The sequence below is a fragment of the Dermacentor andersoni genome, chromosome 11, assembly GCF_023375885.2.
Source record: "Dermacentor andersoni chromosome 11, qqDerAnde1_hic_scaffold, whole genome shotgun sequence".
In the NCBI taxonomy this organism is placed as follows: domain Eukaryota; kingdom Metazoa; phylum Arthropoda; class Arachnida; order Ixodida; family Ixodidae; genus Dermacentor; species Dermacentor andersoni.
The window spans coordinates 106,578,064-106,595,824 of NC_092824.1; the positions used below are offsets into that span (position 1 = coordinate 106,578,064).

Sequence of the window (17,761 nt, forward strand, 5' to 3'; positions counted from 1 at the left end):
ATAGGCTGATGATGATGATGATGATGATCATTACTATTGGTATTTTTTACTACTCTTGCCAAGTTCGTGGTGGGCTGGTTGTGGCGTGAGATGCTTTCAATCTGTAAGTCAACACTAATTGTAGAACACGTTTTGAAATGTTAAGGGCCATTATTGCTGTTTTTTTAACTATGTACAATTTTTAAAAATTCCCTGTGGCTGATAGCATAATTCGAATCCTTACATACATACATACATACATACATACATACATACATACATACATACATACATACATACATCTTTATTCGGCAGCACAAAGCATGCCACACATTGTCACACAACACACAACATGTCACACAACATGTCACACTGTGACCCACCCACAAGTCGCTTCTAGGTGGGTCACAGCAGATATGAGGTGCTAGCTCACGGCTTACAAAACAGGACCACAATACATATAGCAACATCTTCAAGATGACACTTTGCATAAATACTTTACTGCGTTAGTAACGAAAACATAAACAATCTAGCTTTAATTTTTCATTTGAATGCTGTCGCGTTATTTCTTCGGGAAACTAGTAAAAATAAAAATAAATAAATACATAAAAAAGAACACAATCTTTTCGTTGCTTACAGGACAAGAGTGAAAAAACAATGTTTGCAATCATTTAAAAAGAACATAATACATAACAAATATTTTAACGAGAAAGCAACCATGCCTAATTTGTTGTTTGGCTTCCTTTAGGGAATGTTGTAGAATTATTTCTTTGGGAAACTGGTTACACTAAAACGGGACAGAATATTCTCGATACATTTTACCATGGTGCGTATATATGCGCAGTAAATTCAAAAAATTTCTAAGTGATTCACATTTGCTCCATAGTGCTTTGTGGCGATTCCACAGAAAATCGCTCAGAAGTATCACTTGTGCAAATTATATTACTCATAGGGGCAGTCATTGCTTGCACAATAAAACGCAATGCACAATTCGTCAAAAATTTTGACAAAATTGTTCAATGTGATTTCTTAATGAATATTTTTGCGGTGCATATTGCAATTAACTAATTGTAACCGCTGAGTTTGCAAGGCATATGAACTTGGAACGAAGCGGATGGCACCGGTTTCGAGATAGGCGCCGCTAATCATGCGGTGAAAACGCACTGTGTTCCCGCTTACGTTCTTTAATAAAATGGCATATCGTGCATTGAAGCAAGTGAGTAAATCGAACGCCATTTTATCTCGTCGCACACCTCTAGAATGAATATCAGGAAACTCGTGCAGTGCTGAGTATTCGTTACAATCTGATACGCCTTGGGAACACGCCGGCTACAATTCGTGAATTGCAATATGCGCTGCGCAATATTAGTGAGACATCTAGTTAGCGAAAGTTTTATTAATCAGCCAATTAATTATGTGTTCCGATTTCTGAGGCAAGTAACGTCCGCCTCTTCGATTAGTCCAGTTCGATCAAGGCTATAATTGTGCTCTCTGCCACAGGTGTTCTTCTTTTTTTATTATTCTGCGTAGTCTCAAACAGAATGCTCGTTATATTAGGTTTCGTGTCAGCAAGCTAATAGAGGTAATTCGCTACTTGACCTGTCTTGACCTATGTTGAGCGAAGCTGGAAACGGTGAGAGTGGAACACAGGAAGCTTGCACAATATATTATTGAACAAAATAGAGAGAGAGAGAGAGAGAGAGAGAGAGAGAGAGAGAGAGAGAGAGAGAGAGAGAGAGAGAGAGAGAGAGGGGGGGGGGGGGGGGGGGGGGGGGGGCAAAGCAGACTCTTCTACTTGGCGCGCGTGCAGTCCTATCGCAAATCACGGTAGTTTATTTGGTGTCGACATTAGAAAGTAGTCATGCCTAACAGTTCGCGCACCCGGCTTCGTAGCACTGGGCAACCGGCGATGAGAATCGCGACCACGTGGAAGACCTCCTCAGACCTAGGAGTCTTCGAGTCGACGCCGGAGTTCGGCATGCCCGTTCCTTATAGCACTCGGGAACGCGCCAAGCCTTCAGGCACCGGACCGTCGATGTTTGGCATGTCCACGAAGCGGACAGTCTTGGCACCCCTCGGTGCAGATTCTGTCTCGAAGAGCAAGATCGTGTTCTGCGACGGGAACGGCTGGAGCAGCACGCCGGGAACGTACAGGGTTACCTGCGAGGTTCGTAAGCAGTAGCGCTGCACTGAAAGAACTTTCGAGCGACAGTCTGCGCACTACGTAAATGTTGAATTGTGCGGCTTCTACGTTTACTGTGACTGGGCTTGCACAACAATTTCAGTGAGTGCGAAGTTTTGTCTCGTTACGCGTGAAGCGTTATCGCTTTAAAATGCAGCAGTGGAAGCCCTTCCGTTTGCGTACGGCTTTTCCTCACTTTTATCTCTCCAGTACATTCCGGTACCACAGCACGCCCATAAGAAACATTGGCTTTGGTGTCAACAGCCTGCGATATGTCTACGATTTTCGTGGCGTTTTCTATAAAAGAGAACAATTCTTTTTTTCTCCCGGAACTCTCTGGTCCCCACCAAGGTATCACAACTGAGCATGTCTTTCGTCGATAGTTCCAGCAGGCCCTTGTATTGATTAGTGCGTTCTCGGGTGGCCACAGAACACCACCTCCGGAACTGTCTCCGACCAACCGAACAGTTTCTCACAGGCAAATGATTTTCGATTACACAGATGTTCGAGGCATCAGACGTGACTCTCAAGGAACTCCTTGCAATGGGACGCGCTTCTTCGTATGCCCAGTCATGGGCATACCGCGACACCCTGGATTTAAAAAGTATTTTTTGAGCCTCAAAGTTGCGTACGTAATTATTTTATATCGGTCTTTTTTTACGAATCACTTGCGGCTTCGTTGCCTGTGAGGCGGGTGTACCATGCCGTCATGGTGCAAAAGGTGGTCACGTGGGAGCAGAATGTTGCGACGCCGTGTCAATCGCTCCGACTGGCTCTGTTCGTCTGTAGCTCCGACTGGCTCTGTAGCACGTAGGTTCGCGTTACTGCGTGAATTTTCTGGTTTCCATTTTTTTTCCCTCTTGTTCATCGTTCTCCTTTTATTCCCTTTACCCCTTTCCCAAGCACAGGTAGCCAGCCGGTACTTACACTGGCTAACCCCCTGTCTTTCCTCTCCTTTGTCTCCTCCTCCTCCTTTGTTCGTCTGCTTTGCTGTCACTTCGGGCCGCGGAACGAGTATGGGAGCATAGCAGACGACACAGCGAGCAGGAGCGAATGGCAAAACGTCACAACTTTCTGCTCACACCTGACCACCTTTTGAGTGATGACGTGATGACAGATGCATCTCCTGAAAAATGAAACCGAAACTGGTTCGTGGAAAAGCGATTGTATTAAATTATGTGGGGCGCGAAGTTACCGCTATTAAGTTATGTGGCCAGCATTTTTTTTAGTGTTTGGAACTCGAGGAACATTATTTAGCTGGAAAACAAAAATTTGGAAGCTTCACGTCACTACTCCTTTAACCCTGTAATGTCCAAACCTAGTTCCACATCAAGGAAAACTAGAATATTTGTTCACCTTTGCTTCTGCCCCCGGAGAATACATGTGTGCAAAAACATCATCGTGGCATTTGAGGGAAAATATACGGTTCCAGTATTAATTTAATTAGCACTTAGTTTGATTAACTATCCACAACTGAAAGCTCGCTCCAGCGTCTCAAGAGAGAAAGAAGAAAAGAAACAGAGAAGGCAGGGGTGTTAACCAGAAAAATGTCGGTTATCCACCCTACACTGGGAGAGGTTACCGCGGTAAGAGAAAGAAAGGAGAGAGTGAGAGAGACCAGCACATCGAAAATGCTACTATATTGGCAACGCATTAGGCTTTCCGTGTTTTGGTTATTTGATGGTTCTGCTTCACATTCTCGGCATAACCACGCAGAACTAGAATAGTAGATCACGCTACTCAACGCATCGCTGCGTAGTCGGCAGAGCAGCCGAGTACTTGTCCTCACCTGCGGCCCGATGCTGGGCCAATATCGTCCCAGGTTGAAGCCGTTGACGAAGGCCACGCCCTTCCCCCAGCCAGTCGTGTCCAGAAAGGTGTCGGGAACGTTGTCGCCGAGGTGAGGCACGGCGAAGAAGCCGTAAAACGCGCCAGGGGCGGAACAGCGCGATTCATTGGTGACGGAGTGCAAGGCTTCGTTCAGGTCACTCATTGCGTCTGGGTTGCTCACCGGCACTGGTTCCATTGTCCAGCCAAGTAGGACGCGTTTGTCCAGAGTGACGTTCGTAAGAATTCCCTGGAACGAAAATGAGCCCACTGTGTACATACCATTTCGATGCTTAGTTGCTTGCCTCAACCTTCTGTTTAAAACGACACTGAAAGGAAACAAGAAATCACGTCACACTGACAAACCGCGCTTGTTGTATGCGTGAGCATTAGAGTGTCAAATCGGAAAAAAGTGTACGTCAAGTGTGGGAAGCCACTCGCGTGGTATCGAGGTAGATTAGATTACGTGGTATATATATATATATATATATATATATATATATATATATATATATATATATATATATATATATATACGCCGTATGTGATAAATTAATTAAAATGTAACTGGGTGAAAAAACTGGCCGCAGGTGGGATACGAACCCACGTCTTCTCATTACGTGTGCGATGCTCTAACCAACTGAGCTACCGCGGCGCCGTTCTCACATCCACTATCTGAGGTATTTACGTTTTACTACTAGAACTAACCCTGGGAGCAATAGCCAGTGCCGCCGCACTCAAGTCTTGGCACCGGATGTGGAACATCTTTTCTGCCTCATGCGTCACGAGTACGCCATCTATATGCGGGCGACGGCAACTGGTCAATAAATCCACACGTGCTACCTGAAGGCATCATTGTTGCCGGATTCGAGATCCTCGCTATGTGTAGTTCAAATGACGATGGTACGCTCCGCACTACCTCTCATATAGACTTCGTTCCTCGAACAGGCAGAACTTGTGTCGAGCGAGCTCCCGAACAGCATCTTGCAATGTAGGGGACGCGGTTCACGTCATGGATCCGGGACCTCGTAGAGATGCGACGTAATGCGGACGCGTTTCCCTCGCGTTTACCGCTAAGTGGCTACTGAATTTTTTTTTCTACATCACATTACAAACAAAGCAGTAGAAAATTCCCTCCCCCCAGCCCGAAACTGAACAGGGCTCAGGCTGTTACTTTCAGACTTTTACAGACGAGATCCTACCTCACCCCTAGAGCGCTGAGTTGGATAGACCCGAACTTCCCGCAATCGTGCTCCAAATGCGGTCACGCGTGCTGCTCCTTCGACTACATGCTCTGGCTGTGCCCGTACAACGCGGGCTCCGACTTTCATAACAAGTGCAAGTGGGACGCCTTGCTGAAGAGCTCGGATTTTACAAACCAACTACAGGCCGTCCAGAGGGCCCGCGACGTCGCGGAGAGTCACCACCTCCCTGTCCCGTCGTGGGCGGAGCCAACAACTTGATCGGGGAGCCTTCGGTCCCCCCAATCGAGTTCCTCAGGACACTCTAATGAAGTTCTTGTCACTGTCACTGTTGCTTTAAAAGCCATATTTTGTTGATTTCGCGGTAAGATATTGATTACTAGAACTGAAAATGAAGGCGAAACTTCCGTATTTTTCATTGCGCGCCTGAACCAGAGCGCCGCAATGTCACTGCGACATGACGGATTCCAGATATTTTCACACATCTGCGATGTTGTGTGCAGTGGAAGTTATCAACACTTCCTAAGTACTGCCTTTGGCTCCTTTGAAAAACACTGTAGCCCATCTTCACCGGTAGACAGTTAGACGCTATTAACAGACCAGGTGAAAAGTAATGGCGTCAACTGCACACTGGTTTACGAGGAACCCGATATAGTAGAGCATGCAGAAGAATTGTAAGCACCTAGGGTTCTTTAACGGGCACCCAATGCATGGTACGGGATCGCTTATGCTTTTCATCGCCCTCGATATGCATCCGCCGGGTCGGGAACCAAACCTGTGTTCTTGTGCTTAGCAACGCGATGCCGTAGCCATTGAGCTGCAGCTTAGTCCAGGCTTATAGTTTCTAGCCTCAGACTGACTTAAGGGTACGCTAAAGAGAAGAAATAAATCAGGTTAAAACGCCATGCATTCTTTCAAAGCCCTATTTACATTGAATCCGCAATAAAAGATTGGTTATTAAATGTGGCAGTGAAGGTCAAATTTTCGTTTTCTTTTTTAAGTTTTACGCCGAAATGCTTCCGCCAGTATGTCAATGTTACGTCACAAAATTCAAAGCATTTTTGCATATTCCAGCTGTTAGAGCCCAGCGAACGTCCTGTAACTGCGAAGTAGTACACGTTGCCGACAAAAAAAAAAAAAAAAAAAAGACGAGGCCCTAGCAGCCGCCGTCGAAATTCCTGGCGTCATCGCGAACTGTAGTGCAGGAACTTCGATGTGGCGTGACCACTTGTTTTTTCGTCATTGCGCTTTGTCTTGCTTGTCAAGCTTATTCTGACCGTAAGAGTGGCTTTTATTTGGTGTTGTAGAAGCATTGTACACCCACAAAAAAGGCTCGAGTGTCAGTCAACTTCAGTGGCATGCACTTTCAGGTCAACTCCTCGCCGTGTACTAAAGCTCCTGCTTCGTTTAGTCTATTCTAAATTAGCATGTAATGATTTGCTCCAACACTTACCGCATTGTTCATAAGCCGTTTCATTACGACGCTTCCGTACGCTAAGTGAGAAGTGCTCTAACCTCACAGAAAACAAAAAAGTGGCAATGCGGCTGCATGGGATGTCTCTAGAATGCAAAGCTTTGTTCGTTCCATGTTCCCCAGGGTTCCGCCAATATTCTAAAATTCGAATAAGTACTGATTATTCTTCGCTATAGTTTATTTGTATTCGGTGCAATAATGCATTATTCGAAGTTGTCGATATTCGAAGTTGTCGATATTCGAAGTTGTCCATATTCGAAGTTGTCGAATATTCGTTTCTCTGCGAATATAAGGATACCAATGCTTATTTGCGTCTACAGGGAGAAATGCCAAGTTCGAGCGGCGCCTATTCCGAATCATTATGCTGTAGGGTAGCCGTGTTTGCTGCACAGCCGCACCAATTGCTGAGTAAATGCTTGCAGCAGCCAAGTTCTGCTGAATAATTTTCAGTCATTCACGAACGATGTCTCGCCTATAGGCAGTGCACGGGTTTGTTTTCTCGATTTTGGCAATGCGCTTCGTTATTTGGATGATCACACCATGCTTACATGCCTTGAAAGCAATGTGCGGTGCTTATGCCTCGCTCATTTAACGAACGCAGCGCACTACGTACAGTCAAAAGCAATGTTTGGAGGCCTGAGGTGCCGCTAAATTCCTTTGCAGCCTAGGCATAAAGGCTGAAATCAAGTTGGTACTACCAACGTGCGCCGGTTTGATTAGCTTCATGCATTATGACAAAGTCACTTTTGCACAGATGTGCTAGAAGATCTTCCTTTCTTTCTTTTTCTTTCTTTTCTTTCTTTTTTTTTTTCTGATGCCGTGATCTCTAGGTTTTTCCTCCCTTCTATACATCTGATGGCATTCGCTACATGCGCTTTAGTGTCATTGTCATTGCGATGGTGCGCCAGATACGAACACCTATCAGTTCTTTCTCATTTACATGCGCTGCGCTGTTGACAGGGCATTGAACTCTGAACGACATTACGTGTATCAAATGATGTAAATTAGCGTTTAAAAGTACTACAAGCAACGTTTATATTTCCCATCATTTACGAATGAGAAAAAAATATACCGTACTTGATTCGGTGTTCAAAAGTCTTTTTCTTGAATATCCGTATTCCATTTGATTCGATAATTTCACTATTCAAACACTCCTAACGTTTTCCTTTCTTTTCAGCGCCGCGCGCAAATCTTTACGTGTTTCGCTGCTCCTTACAAGCCTTCTACGAATTTGATTGCTTACCTTGGGATCGTGGTTCCCGACTCCAACGTTTATCCTGCCCGTGTTTTCAACGAGAATCGTGACGTTCTCGCCTTGCCTCACCACCACCGGTGCGCTGTGCGCGGACGTACGACTGTCGATTACCGCTCGACTCTGCGCGGTCATCACGTAGCCCCTGTCCTTGATCCCGGGGGCCTGCAGAATAGCCGGGCTCTCGGGACGAAACGTCACGCTCGTGGTGTACAGCACGTAACCGTAGGCCGCGCCGAGGTCTTCGAACGTCTTCGGGTTCCGAGACGTCGCCGCCTCAACGAACCCGCGTTGACGAAAGAATTCCTGGATCTTGTGAAGCGAGGCGCAATGCGGAACGTTCACGGAGCCGAGGTTAAGCTTGGGTGCCGGAACCGGAAGCGTGCCGTTGGGAACCGGCAAATAGCGTCCGACGACGTCTCTTACGTTGAAGTAGCTCTCCGCGGGATCGCCAGCCTCCGTCAGCGGGGCCCCGTAGTCGTAGCTCGTCGTCTGAGGGGTCGGACTGGCGCCGTTCGTGAAGCCGAAGTTCGTGCCGCCGTGGAACATGTAAAGATTCACCGACGCGTTGTGCAGCAGTATCTCCTCGAGCGTCTTCAGCATCGCGCGGTGGTCTACTTTCGCGTGCGGAAAACCCCAGAGGTCGAGCCATCCGGGATAGTACTCGGTCACGACGAGCGGTCCTCGGCCCATCGCCCGTCTCACGATGGAAAACATTTCCGTGACGTTCGCGCTGGCGCCAAAGTCGGCGGTCGGTAGCGTTCCGCGCACCCGGTCGCACTCGTAGATGGCGTCGCCCGGCGTGTCCGTCCTGAACAGCACGACGTCTTGGCCGAGGTAGCGTCCGAAGAGGCCGACGAGCTGCCGCATGTAGTCCTTGTCGCAGGCGACGTACTGGCCGTACTCGTTCTCGACTTGCAGGGCGATGATCGGACCGCCGTTATTGTACAGGTACGGCTCTACCATTGGTAGCAGCACGTGGAACCACTTCTCGACGCGAGACGTGTAAGACGGATCCGAACTCCTGTATTGCATTTGGGGGTTAAGCCTAAGCAGCCAGTACGGTAAACCGCCGTTGTCTCTCTCGGCACATATGTAAGGGCCCGGCCTGAGTATTACGAGCAGCCCGACGTCGTTCGCAGTGTCCAGAAAGGTCTTGAGATCGTAGTCGCCTCTGAAGTTGAAAGTTCCGGGTTCCGGTTCGTGGCCGCTCCATTCCACGTACGTCTGGAGAGCGTTGAGGCCGGCGAGTCTCATCTTTTCCATGCGGTCTCTCCAGTACTCCCTGGGGACGCGGAAGTAGTGCAGGGACCCAGAAATGTAGCGGAAGGGGTGGCCATCCTTCAGGAAGCGGTCGTTCGCGTAGTCGACTGTGAAAGACCTCGTGGGCCCGGCGCCATCGATCCCTAGGTTCAAGGCCGCCACGTAAAGCAGTGCGAGGAATACGCGACCCATGCCGCTGCACATTTGCGAGCCGTCTTGCCGACTTCGGAACACGACGCCGGCGTATCTCCGGCGTATCTCCGGCGTTATCGGCCTCCGCATGGCCGCGTTCCAGGATGTAGTGTTGAGAAACAAACGCTCTTAAAGAATAAACATGTTTAGCTGCCACAGCGTAAGTTAGGCGGGGCCTGCCCTAAAAGTAACTGCTCAATTTTCTTTTTTTTTGTTCTTTAGACGTAAGAGGCTGTAGTTGCGATATGTGCTAGTATGTTAGCAGCAATGGGGACTCGAGGTCTACAATAAGGGGTGGAATAAAGATATCGCACGTGGCGTGTCGCATCAGGAATGCTGAAAGCAAAAAATAAGTGAATCGGAGCTCAAAGCCGCTACGGTTACCTCGCCTGTTCGCTAGTGCCCTATGACCAACGCTAGTGCGTGCACCCTTAAGCAAAAATACACGGACCACAGTCTGCACCCCCCAAATAAAAGAACTTAATTTATTCGTAATTGAGGTGCACAAAATGAAATTGACCCGTCAAGAACGTAGGCAGTGCCATAAGTTTGGAGTGCAGTCCTCAAATACGTGTCACATTTGTAGGCGAGAATAAAATCGGCTCGTTCGTTGAATCCCTGGTACGTATGTACTCTTGCTTAAGGGAGCACTTACGCGTTCTTTGGGAAAATGGATTTGACACTTCTTAAATATGGAAACGTGTGACAGTTAAGTGATTTCCTCTAGATTCCCTTTATTAGAGAGAAATATGCGTCTTATAAGATTACTCGAACTTCTAACTAGAGAAGTAATTATGAAAGATAGGACCTCATTGCTGCAGTAGACGGCTGAATAGAGAGAAAGGATTCTTTCTCTCTTTCTCTACACGTAGTCGCAGCTCTTAGGCCCGCTTGGCGGTTTGTCGATCTGCAATTGATTCGACCCTTCGTTAGTTTATGCTTTGCCTTTATTGTTCATTTGCACTATTCTTCCATGCGTGCTATTTTTTCATACTTTTGTTTCGATCATCGACAGTGATAATCACTTGAAGTAGAAGACACTGCAAGTAGCATGGTGCGCCTCTCAAGTTTCCGATTACAATTCGTCGCGGTCGCCTCTCTAGCTGATACTCTTGCCGATGTAGCGGGACTGCGAGAAACACTCGGCCGCTGTTTCCACTAAAACTTAGCAGCACTCGTACGCGAAGCACTGGACGCGACGCACGTGGATCGCACGTGGATCGCTATCCCCTGAAGCTCACGGTGTCACCAGGAATAGGACCGTCAATGTTAGCCACATCCACGAAGCTAACGGTCCGGTTTCCTGGCGGCGTAAACTCAGTTTCGAAGAGCAGGATCGTGTTCTTGTTCGGGTACGGACGGAGCAGCACGCCGGGAACGTACAGAGTCACCTGCGAGGATTGAAGAAATGTACAAGCTAAAGTTATCAACGAAAATACAACCGGTATGTTCGATGTAGTGGCATAAACGTCGGCGTGTTGGAACCTTGGACGTTATTGTTTCCAACGCCTTTAAGGAAGAGTAAGCGAAGAGGACAGGCGGAGAAAATAAGAGGTGAAAGGCAGGTGGATTAACCATTTTAACTATCCAGTAGGCTACTTTGCCTTTGGGAATTGGAAAAGGGGGGGAAATGACAAGAAGAAATGGAGAGGTGAAGATAATTTGAGCGCACATACACGAGCAAGGCAGTTGATAAGTGCAGTTTTTAATTCAGTCCCCATGGTGATCTTTTTTAAACACACCAGTGCTTTTAGAAGAACTACGGCAGACGACAGCTGTGACCAGCCTGCACGAATTGTGTTCTCTCTAAGGAAGCGTTCTGATTAAATTTAAAACGTTCTGTTAAAATGAGGAAAATAGACAGCTGATGTGTGTATCCTCGGGTAGCAGTTCATCAAGCAGCAAACATTCCTTTCTGAGAAAATGCAGAGGAATGTTTCAGACCCTGATGACGCCGCAGTATAGCTCAACAAAGATAACCTCCTTCCCACTCTTTTTTAGGTTTACACGAACAGCCCCCGGTAGAGTCATCTGTAACAGTATAATAATTGGCGGGTAAAGTGATAGCGTAAGTTACAATAACCTATAAATATACCGAACTCACCAGCTGACACCAGCGTTGCTGCAGCGTTAGAATGTTTGACAAATTTTACTGCTAAGTAGAACAAGAATGCTATTTACATGAGGTTTTTACAACTTTTACAGCGAAGCTGCATATGGCTAGCCAATTCGTCCGTCCGTCTGTCGCCTGTACGCCGAAAACACCTCCGGCGCAGCCCCATGCGCATGCGCCAACAAAAAGTGAAAGAGGGGCGCACGATTGGTTGCTCCGGTAATGACATCTTTACTCTCCATCGCAGCCGAGCGCGCACGCAAAAATTTCTCTCCGGCTCCGAAATGGTAGGCCACGCGTAATACGTACTCCTCAGGAGCAGGCAGCTTTCACTCATCAACGCAGCGAGCAGAACAGGGAACGAGCCCGTCTACGCCGTGCCCATCCTGCAGCCCTGGCACAAGAAAAGGCCTGTGCAGCCGAGCCCAAGCAGCAACTGCCTACTGAGGATCCGGCAGCCTTGGTACCAAGCCGTTGTATAATGAAACGTCGCGATTAACCCAGTGATACTCACCGGGGCCGCACGTTTCAGCTTCTATGGTTAACCATCCGTACGGAATGCTTGGGCGGGGATTTTTTCTTATTTCTGAACACACCGAGAACATGTGTCAATAGTAATCTATACGGGAAAAGATACTTATTTTTTTCTTGGCTAACTCGGCTGTCGAAGATGTACGGCCAGAAGCTAGTTTTCTAGGGTGATGAACACACTGCTGCTAGAGCGTAGATGAAAGGCTCTTACCTGTGGTCCTATGCTTGGCCAGTACCTGCCCAGGTTGAAGCCGTTGACGTAGGCCGCGCCTTTACCCCAGCCTGTGGGGTCCAGGTAGGTGTCCAACACCTTTTCACCCTTGGGCAGCACGAATGTCCCGAAGAAGGCAGAGGGCGCGGAGCACCGTCGACCCACGCTCGAGTTCTCGAGGGCGTCAATCAGGTGCCTAATCACATAGGACGCGTCCAACGGCAACGGCTCCATAGTCCAGCCAGAAAGCACGTGGTTGCCCAACGTGACGTTGGAAATGATTCCCTGCCAGTGGAACGCACGTTCGATATTTTCATTTTTTTAGCCTTGTACTTTCATTTCGCTAATTGAAGAGTACTTTGTGAGGGCATTAGATACAATTGGATTTCGTAGAAAAATGTCTTTGTGCATGTTATGTCCAAGCAGTTGTTAGATGAGTTACAAACATGACGCAGCGTGTAACAAAATTAGGTTGATAAAATCAGCTTGACTATGAATCGCTACTCTCCAATTTTCAAAGCAGCTATTGTCGTCAGAATACGCATCTTCACGAAACAATTATACGCTTCTTGACAAGAGAAAATATCGTAAAGTTAAAGAAGAAGTGAATTCCGCGCTATCTATGCAATGATAGAACAGCGACTAATGATAAGGTACCACCCATTAAGATATTTTCTAAGAAAACTAGTCGCTGCACGTAGAAGTCAAACAACGATAAAATTGATCCTAGGAAGATGTTACGCGACAAACAAAAAAAAGACAACTTACGTCATTGCGGACCCGAAAATTACTTCCTCACCTTCATGTCGTGATTCAAAGGGCCGTAGTTGACCCTGCCTGTGTTTTCCACCAGAATCGTGATGTTCTCACCGGGCTGTACCACCACGGGTGCACTGAACACGAAGTGATCGCTGCTCAGGACCGTGCGGCTCTGTGTGGTGAACACGTAACCCCTGTTCTTGATACCCGGCACACTAAGAATGGCCGGGCTCGTATGCCTGAACGAAGACCTCACTGTGTAAACGACATACCCGTATGCTTGACCGAGCGCTTCGAACGACAATGGCCACTGGGACACTACGGGCTTGACGTACCCTTGTCTCTGTAGAAAACCCCGCATTTCGTCAAGCGACGTGCACGAGTTGAGACTGACGGCACCGAGCTGTAACTTCGGTGCCGGAGCTGGCAGCGCTCCCTTCGGAAGCGGCAGGTAGCGTCCCACAGTCTCTCTTATCTTGAAGTATGTAGAGGTCGGATCGCCTGCTTCGGTCAAGGGTGCTCCGTAGTCGTAGCTCGTCGGCTGAGCCGGCGGATTCGCGCCGTTCGTGAACCCGAAATTGGTTCCTCCGTGAAACACGTAAAAGTTCACCGACGCGTTGTATTGCAGGATGGTATCCAAGTTCCTGACTACCACACGTTGATCGACGTGGGCGTGACGTCGACCCCAGTTGTCCATCCAGCCGGAGTAGTACTCGGCCACGATGAGTGGCCCTTGTCTCATCGCCCTCCTGACGAATCGAAACATTAGGTCGACGTCCTTGTCCGAGCCGAAGTCGCCCGCCACCAGCGGTCCCTGGACTTCGTCGCACCTGTATAACGTGTCGTTCGGTTCGTCTGTCCTGAACAGGACGACGTCCCTGCCGAGGTAGTATTGGCTAAGCCAGACCAGGTGCCGCATGTAAAAGCCGTCGCAGCTAACGTAGTGGCCGTACTCGTTTTCCACTTGCACGGCGATGATAGGACCGCCGTTCCTGTAGAGATACGGCTCCACCGAGGGCAGCAGCACGCTGAACCACTTCTCCACGCGTGAGAGATAAGTCATGTCTGACGACCTGTACCTCATGGCGGGATTCAACCTCAGCAGCCAATAGGGCAAGCCGCCGTTGTCTCTTTCGGCGCATATGTACGGTCCCGGTCTGAAGATCACCAGCAGCCCGACTTCCTTGGCGATGTCAAGGAACACCTGCAAGTCGTAGTCGCCTTTGAAGTTGAACTTTCCCGGTTCCACTTCGTGGCCGCTCCACTCCACGTAAACGTCCAGCGCGTTTAAGCCGGCGAGTCTCATCTTTACCATGCGATCTCTCCAGTACGCCCTTGGGATGCGGAAATAGTGCAGGGAGCCGGAAATGAAGCGGAAAGGCTGGCCATCTTTGAGGAACTGGTTGTTCGCGTAGTCGACGGTAAAGGAGCGTCGGTGTGACGTGCGATGCGAGGAGCCTAATAATATCGTCACCGTGAAAGCGAGCGCAGTCAAATGAGTCATGTCGCCTGAATGAGCTCATTCGCATTACCTTCGTCTTCTCCAAGGCTGGCAACCTTCAATCGGAAATTGACGTTCTCTCTTGTTTTTCTCGGGACCCAATGCCGGTGATTGGGCACGTCGGCTTGGTTGTATAAAGAACACGTGCGTTTTTTATGGGTAACCGTTTCCTGTTGTTCGATATGTGGTAGAACGGAGGGAATGCTACCGGATGCGTTGACAACACTGTTGGATGAGAATTTGAAACGCCCCTCATTATGATCAAGGGGCAATGAAGAAAAAAAAAAAAGCACGTTAGGGAAGCCTCGATTGGGGTGAGCTGACTGGAATTCATCGGCCCGAAACAGAAAAACTGCGACCGAGACCGCGGAATTGTGGACGGCCGGCGTGAAGAGAAGGCTGATTGCGGGAAAGGTGTTGCGTCACTCAACTTGTGGGAACGAGAATAGAGGCTTTCAAGCATATCGTCCTTCAGCCAGCTGCTTCTGAAGAATGTGTCATATTTCATTGCGACACGAAGAGAGAAAGAGAAAATGATAAATGAAAGGTAGGGAAGAAATGCGAGAAGTACCCGCGAGGTAGGCTCAAAGATTCAGCAGAAACGAAAAAAAAATTGTCAATGCAGTCGGTCTATGCTAGTCGGTGTAAATTGAGCGCCCGGAACAGTTTAATACAAGCACGCTCTGCGGGGCTAACATATTATATACCAGTTTTTTTTTTTGTTTGTTCGTGCTGCCAGCCTGTTTTACAGGCCCTAGGCAGGAGTGGGATATACACAAAGGGTTTAACAACCCAATAACATGTGAAATACAGCACATGTTTACACAATGGCTTATACACACAAAAATAAGGTGCCATTGACATGCTATGATCTATATCACATAGTATATGGAATAGGGCAGAGATCGTGGGAAACGTTTCGGGTCATAGATTAACGAGAGCGTGCGCAAAGGATGATAAGGTTGAGCTTTGAAGAACGTTTTCGGGCAGGGCGTTCCAGTCATGCATGGTTCCGGGGAACAACGACTGCTTAAATAAAGTGGTGTGTTGCGAATACTCGTCTAACCTGAATGATAGTGATGAACGCGTTGGGCGCCGGCTACAAGGTCTAATATACAATGTTTCATCTAGTTTTACATGCTCCTAATGAATTAAATATTACAATTTGAGAGTCTCTCGATATCGCCTTACCTCTAGGGTTTCCAGGTTCGTCTCCTGTAATAGAGCGCTAACTAATGTATGACGGCGGTAGGAATTAAAAATAAACCCAGCTGACTTATTTCCGCTGTATTATTTCAATAATATTTACGCTTGCTTGGGTGTAAGGGTCTCAGACAGGAGTAGCGTACTCTAGCAATGGTCTGATGAAAGTCTTGTATGCTTATAATTTTATATTACTTGTAGATTTAGCTAACGTCTTCCTCAGGTATCCGAGCTTCTTCATGGCTTGCTTTTTTTAATGTGAGTTGCATGGCTATTCCACCTAAGGTCCGACGTAATTACTAAACCAACGTATTTATATTGTGTAACAGAGGATAAGTCATGGCCATCAATGCTGTTTACAAAAGGTAACGGCTTCTTTTTGCGTGTAATGATCACTGATACTGTTTTTCTTAGGTTAATGCTCGTTGGCCACTCTAAGCACCATGTCGCTATTGCTGATAAGGATGAATTTGGGATCGTCTGATCTGCCTCGCTGTGAATTTCATAATGAATTACGCAGTCATCTGCCAACAGCCGAATTTTAACAGGTATATTATTGACTATATCATTGATAAAAACTCGAAAGAACAGAGGGCCCAAGACTGATCCCTGTGGGATTCCAGATTGCACACCGGATAAGTCTGATTTCGCATCATCAACAATGACTGTCTGTCGCCTTCCCGTAAGATTCGCCTCAATCCAGTGAAGTAGCTGGTCGTTTTTGACAATAGGTTTTAACTTTGATAAGAACTTTTGGTGCGACACACGGTCGAAGGCTTTCTCAAAATATAAGAATACCATGTCAATTTGGCCTTGACCGTCTAATGCTGCAGCGATTTCATGCACTGTTTCTAATAGTTGTGTTACGGTGGATCTACCACGACGGAAGTCGTCCTAGCGCGCGTCGCAGAAGCCATTATTTTCAATGAAGACTGAGATGTGCTTAAATATTATGTGTTCTATCAGTTTTGACGAAGTACAAAGTTTTTTTTTTTTTTTAATCGTCTGCGGACGATATGTACGAACATAGTGTCTGAGATATGTTTCCAGAGATAGCGACAGGAATCGCAACGAGAAATCATAGTGGGCATTTATCTAATTGTCAGAATTTATTGACTTTCTAACTAATCACTTCAGGACTCATTTCGCGATTGATGAATCGAATCTGGTAAGTTGGCGAGACACGTCTTCTTGGAACTAAGTTAGAAGCAAGTACCTTCTCAGATAAGCGCCGTCAAAAAAATACGTTTCGGTTACGACTTCTGCTTACTTAATGCTAATGCTTAATGCTTAATGCTTGATGCTAACGTGCTATCTGCTAATAATGAAATGTAGTTAGAGAAACCTCGCGTGCTGAAACGCAGTCGCGGTGCATTCGTTTGCGTCGTGGTAGACGTTCTCAATGTGTTGGGTTATTCCTTTGCTCGCTTCTCTGGTTATTAGTTCTAGCTGAATCGGTCGGAATGGGTGCGTGCTTCGTCCAACGTGAACGTGCACTGAGACGTGAACTTTTGCGTCCTACAGAGCTGGAACGTGGCATTGCTAAATGAAATTTCTAACTTCGGTTTCTCTCTCGTCGCTTCAGCATTCTCCTCGGCGTCGCAACAACTACAATAACAACAAAGAGAGAGGGGGGAGGGGGAGAAAGGGGGTCATGGTTACATCGCGTCAGTAGCTTGCCGCGTTCCCTCTAGCCCTAAACAAACTATACTAATGTTTACTGCTGGAGCGAGTTGTTTGTACACTGTTTCGGGTGAACGGTCTGTGACTTTAGAAATAAACATCACATGGCATGTGTTTTAGAGGGGTTGTAAGGCAGGACAAGGCTGGTCGCGTGTTTTACATTACATTCCTGTAACAATGCCATCGCTACGAGGCTTAAATTCAATTTTTTTGTTGTTGTCGTATGTCAGACATGTAATGATTTTTTTTTTTTAGTAAAAATTCAGAAATACGTGAAGTACCGCACCTTGTTCCAGCTAGGAAAAATTTCAGCCCAGAAACTACTTTGAAAGCAGGTTTTCGCGAAGCAGTTTGTAAATGATAGTTTCCCTAAAGGTATTGTTCAGCCT

At 47.2% G+C, this 17,761-nt stretch overlaps 2 protein-coding genes and 1 non-coding gene across 3 annotated transcripts; all 3 read right to left on the reverse strand.

The window, feature by feature from the left end:
- Nucleotides 1–264: 264 nt before the first annotated feature.
- Nucleotides 265–10,217, reverse strand: LOC126539400 (beta-galactosidase-like). The gene is made up of 3 exons (XM_050186221.3): nucleotides 7,908–10,217; nucleotides 3,951–4,238; nucleotides 265–2,139 (listed from the first exon to the last, which is right to left on the reverse strand). The coding sequence occupies exons 1-3, from the start codon at nucleotides 9,459–9,461 to the stop codon at nucleotides 1,969–1,971; spliced, it is 2,013 nt and encodes a 670-aa protein (XP_050042178.1). The 5' UTR covers nucleotides 9,462–10,217; the 3' UTR covers nucleotides 265–1,968.
- On the reverse strand, nucleotides 4,571–4,643 carry TRNAT-CGU (transfer RNA threonine (anticodon CGU)). The gene has a single exon. It is a non-coding gene; the product is annotated as a tRNA-Thr (tRNA).
- Nucleotides 10,218–10,300: 83 nt separating the features above from the next.
- On the reverse strand, nucleotides 10,301–17,700 carry LOC126539403 (beta-galactosidase-like). The gene is made up of 3 exons (XM_050186224.3): nucleotides 13,026–17,700; nucleotides 12,227–12,511; nucleotides 10,301–10,762 (listed from the first exon to the last, which is right to left on the reverse strand). Exons 1-3 carry the CDS (start codon nucleotides 14,487–14,489, stop codon nucleotides 10,595–10,597), a joined length of 1,917 nt encoding a protein of 638 aa, XP_050042181.1. The 5' UTR covers nucleotides 14,490–17,700; the 3' UTR covers nucleotides 10,301–10,594.
- Nucleotides 17,701–17,761: the final 61 nt, after the last annotated feature.

Coding starts and splice junctions, on each gene's coding strand:
- LOC126539400 (XM_050186221.3), bottom strand. CDS start 9,461: ATGCGGAGGCCGATAACGCCGGAGATACGCCGGAGATACGCCGGCGTC. Junction 4,239..7,907: donor TCGGGAACCACGATCCCAAG/GTAAGCAATCAA, acceptor TTTTCGTTCCAG/GGAATTCTTACGAACGTCAC. Junction 2,140..3,950: donor GGCCCAGCATCGGGCCGCAG/GTGAGGACAAGT, acceptor CGAACCTCGCAG/GTAACCCTGTACGTTCCCGG.
- LOC126539403 (XM_050186224.3), bottom strand. CDS start 14,489: ATGACTCATTTGACTGCGCTCGCTTTCACGGTGACGATATTATTAGGC. Junction 12,512..13,025: donor CTTTGAATCACGACATGAAG/GTGAGGAAGTAA, acceptor TTCCACTGGCAG/GGAATCATTTCCAACGTCAC. Junction 10,763..12,226: donor GGCCAAGCATAGGACCACAG/GTAAGAGCCTTT, acceptor CAATCCTCGCAG/GTGACTCTGTACGTTCCCGG.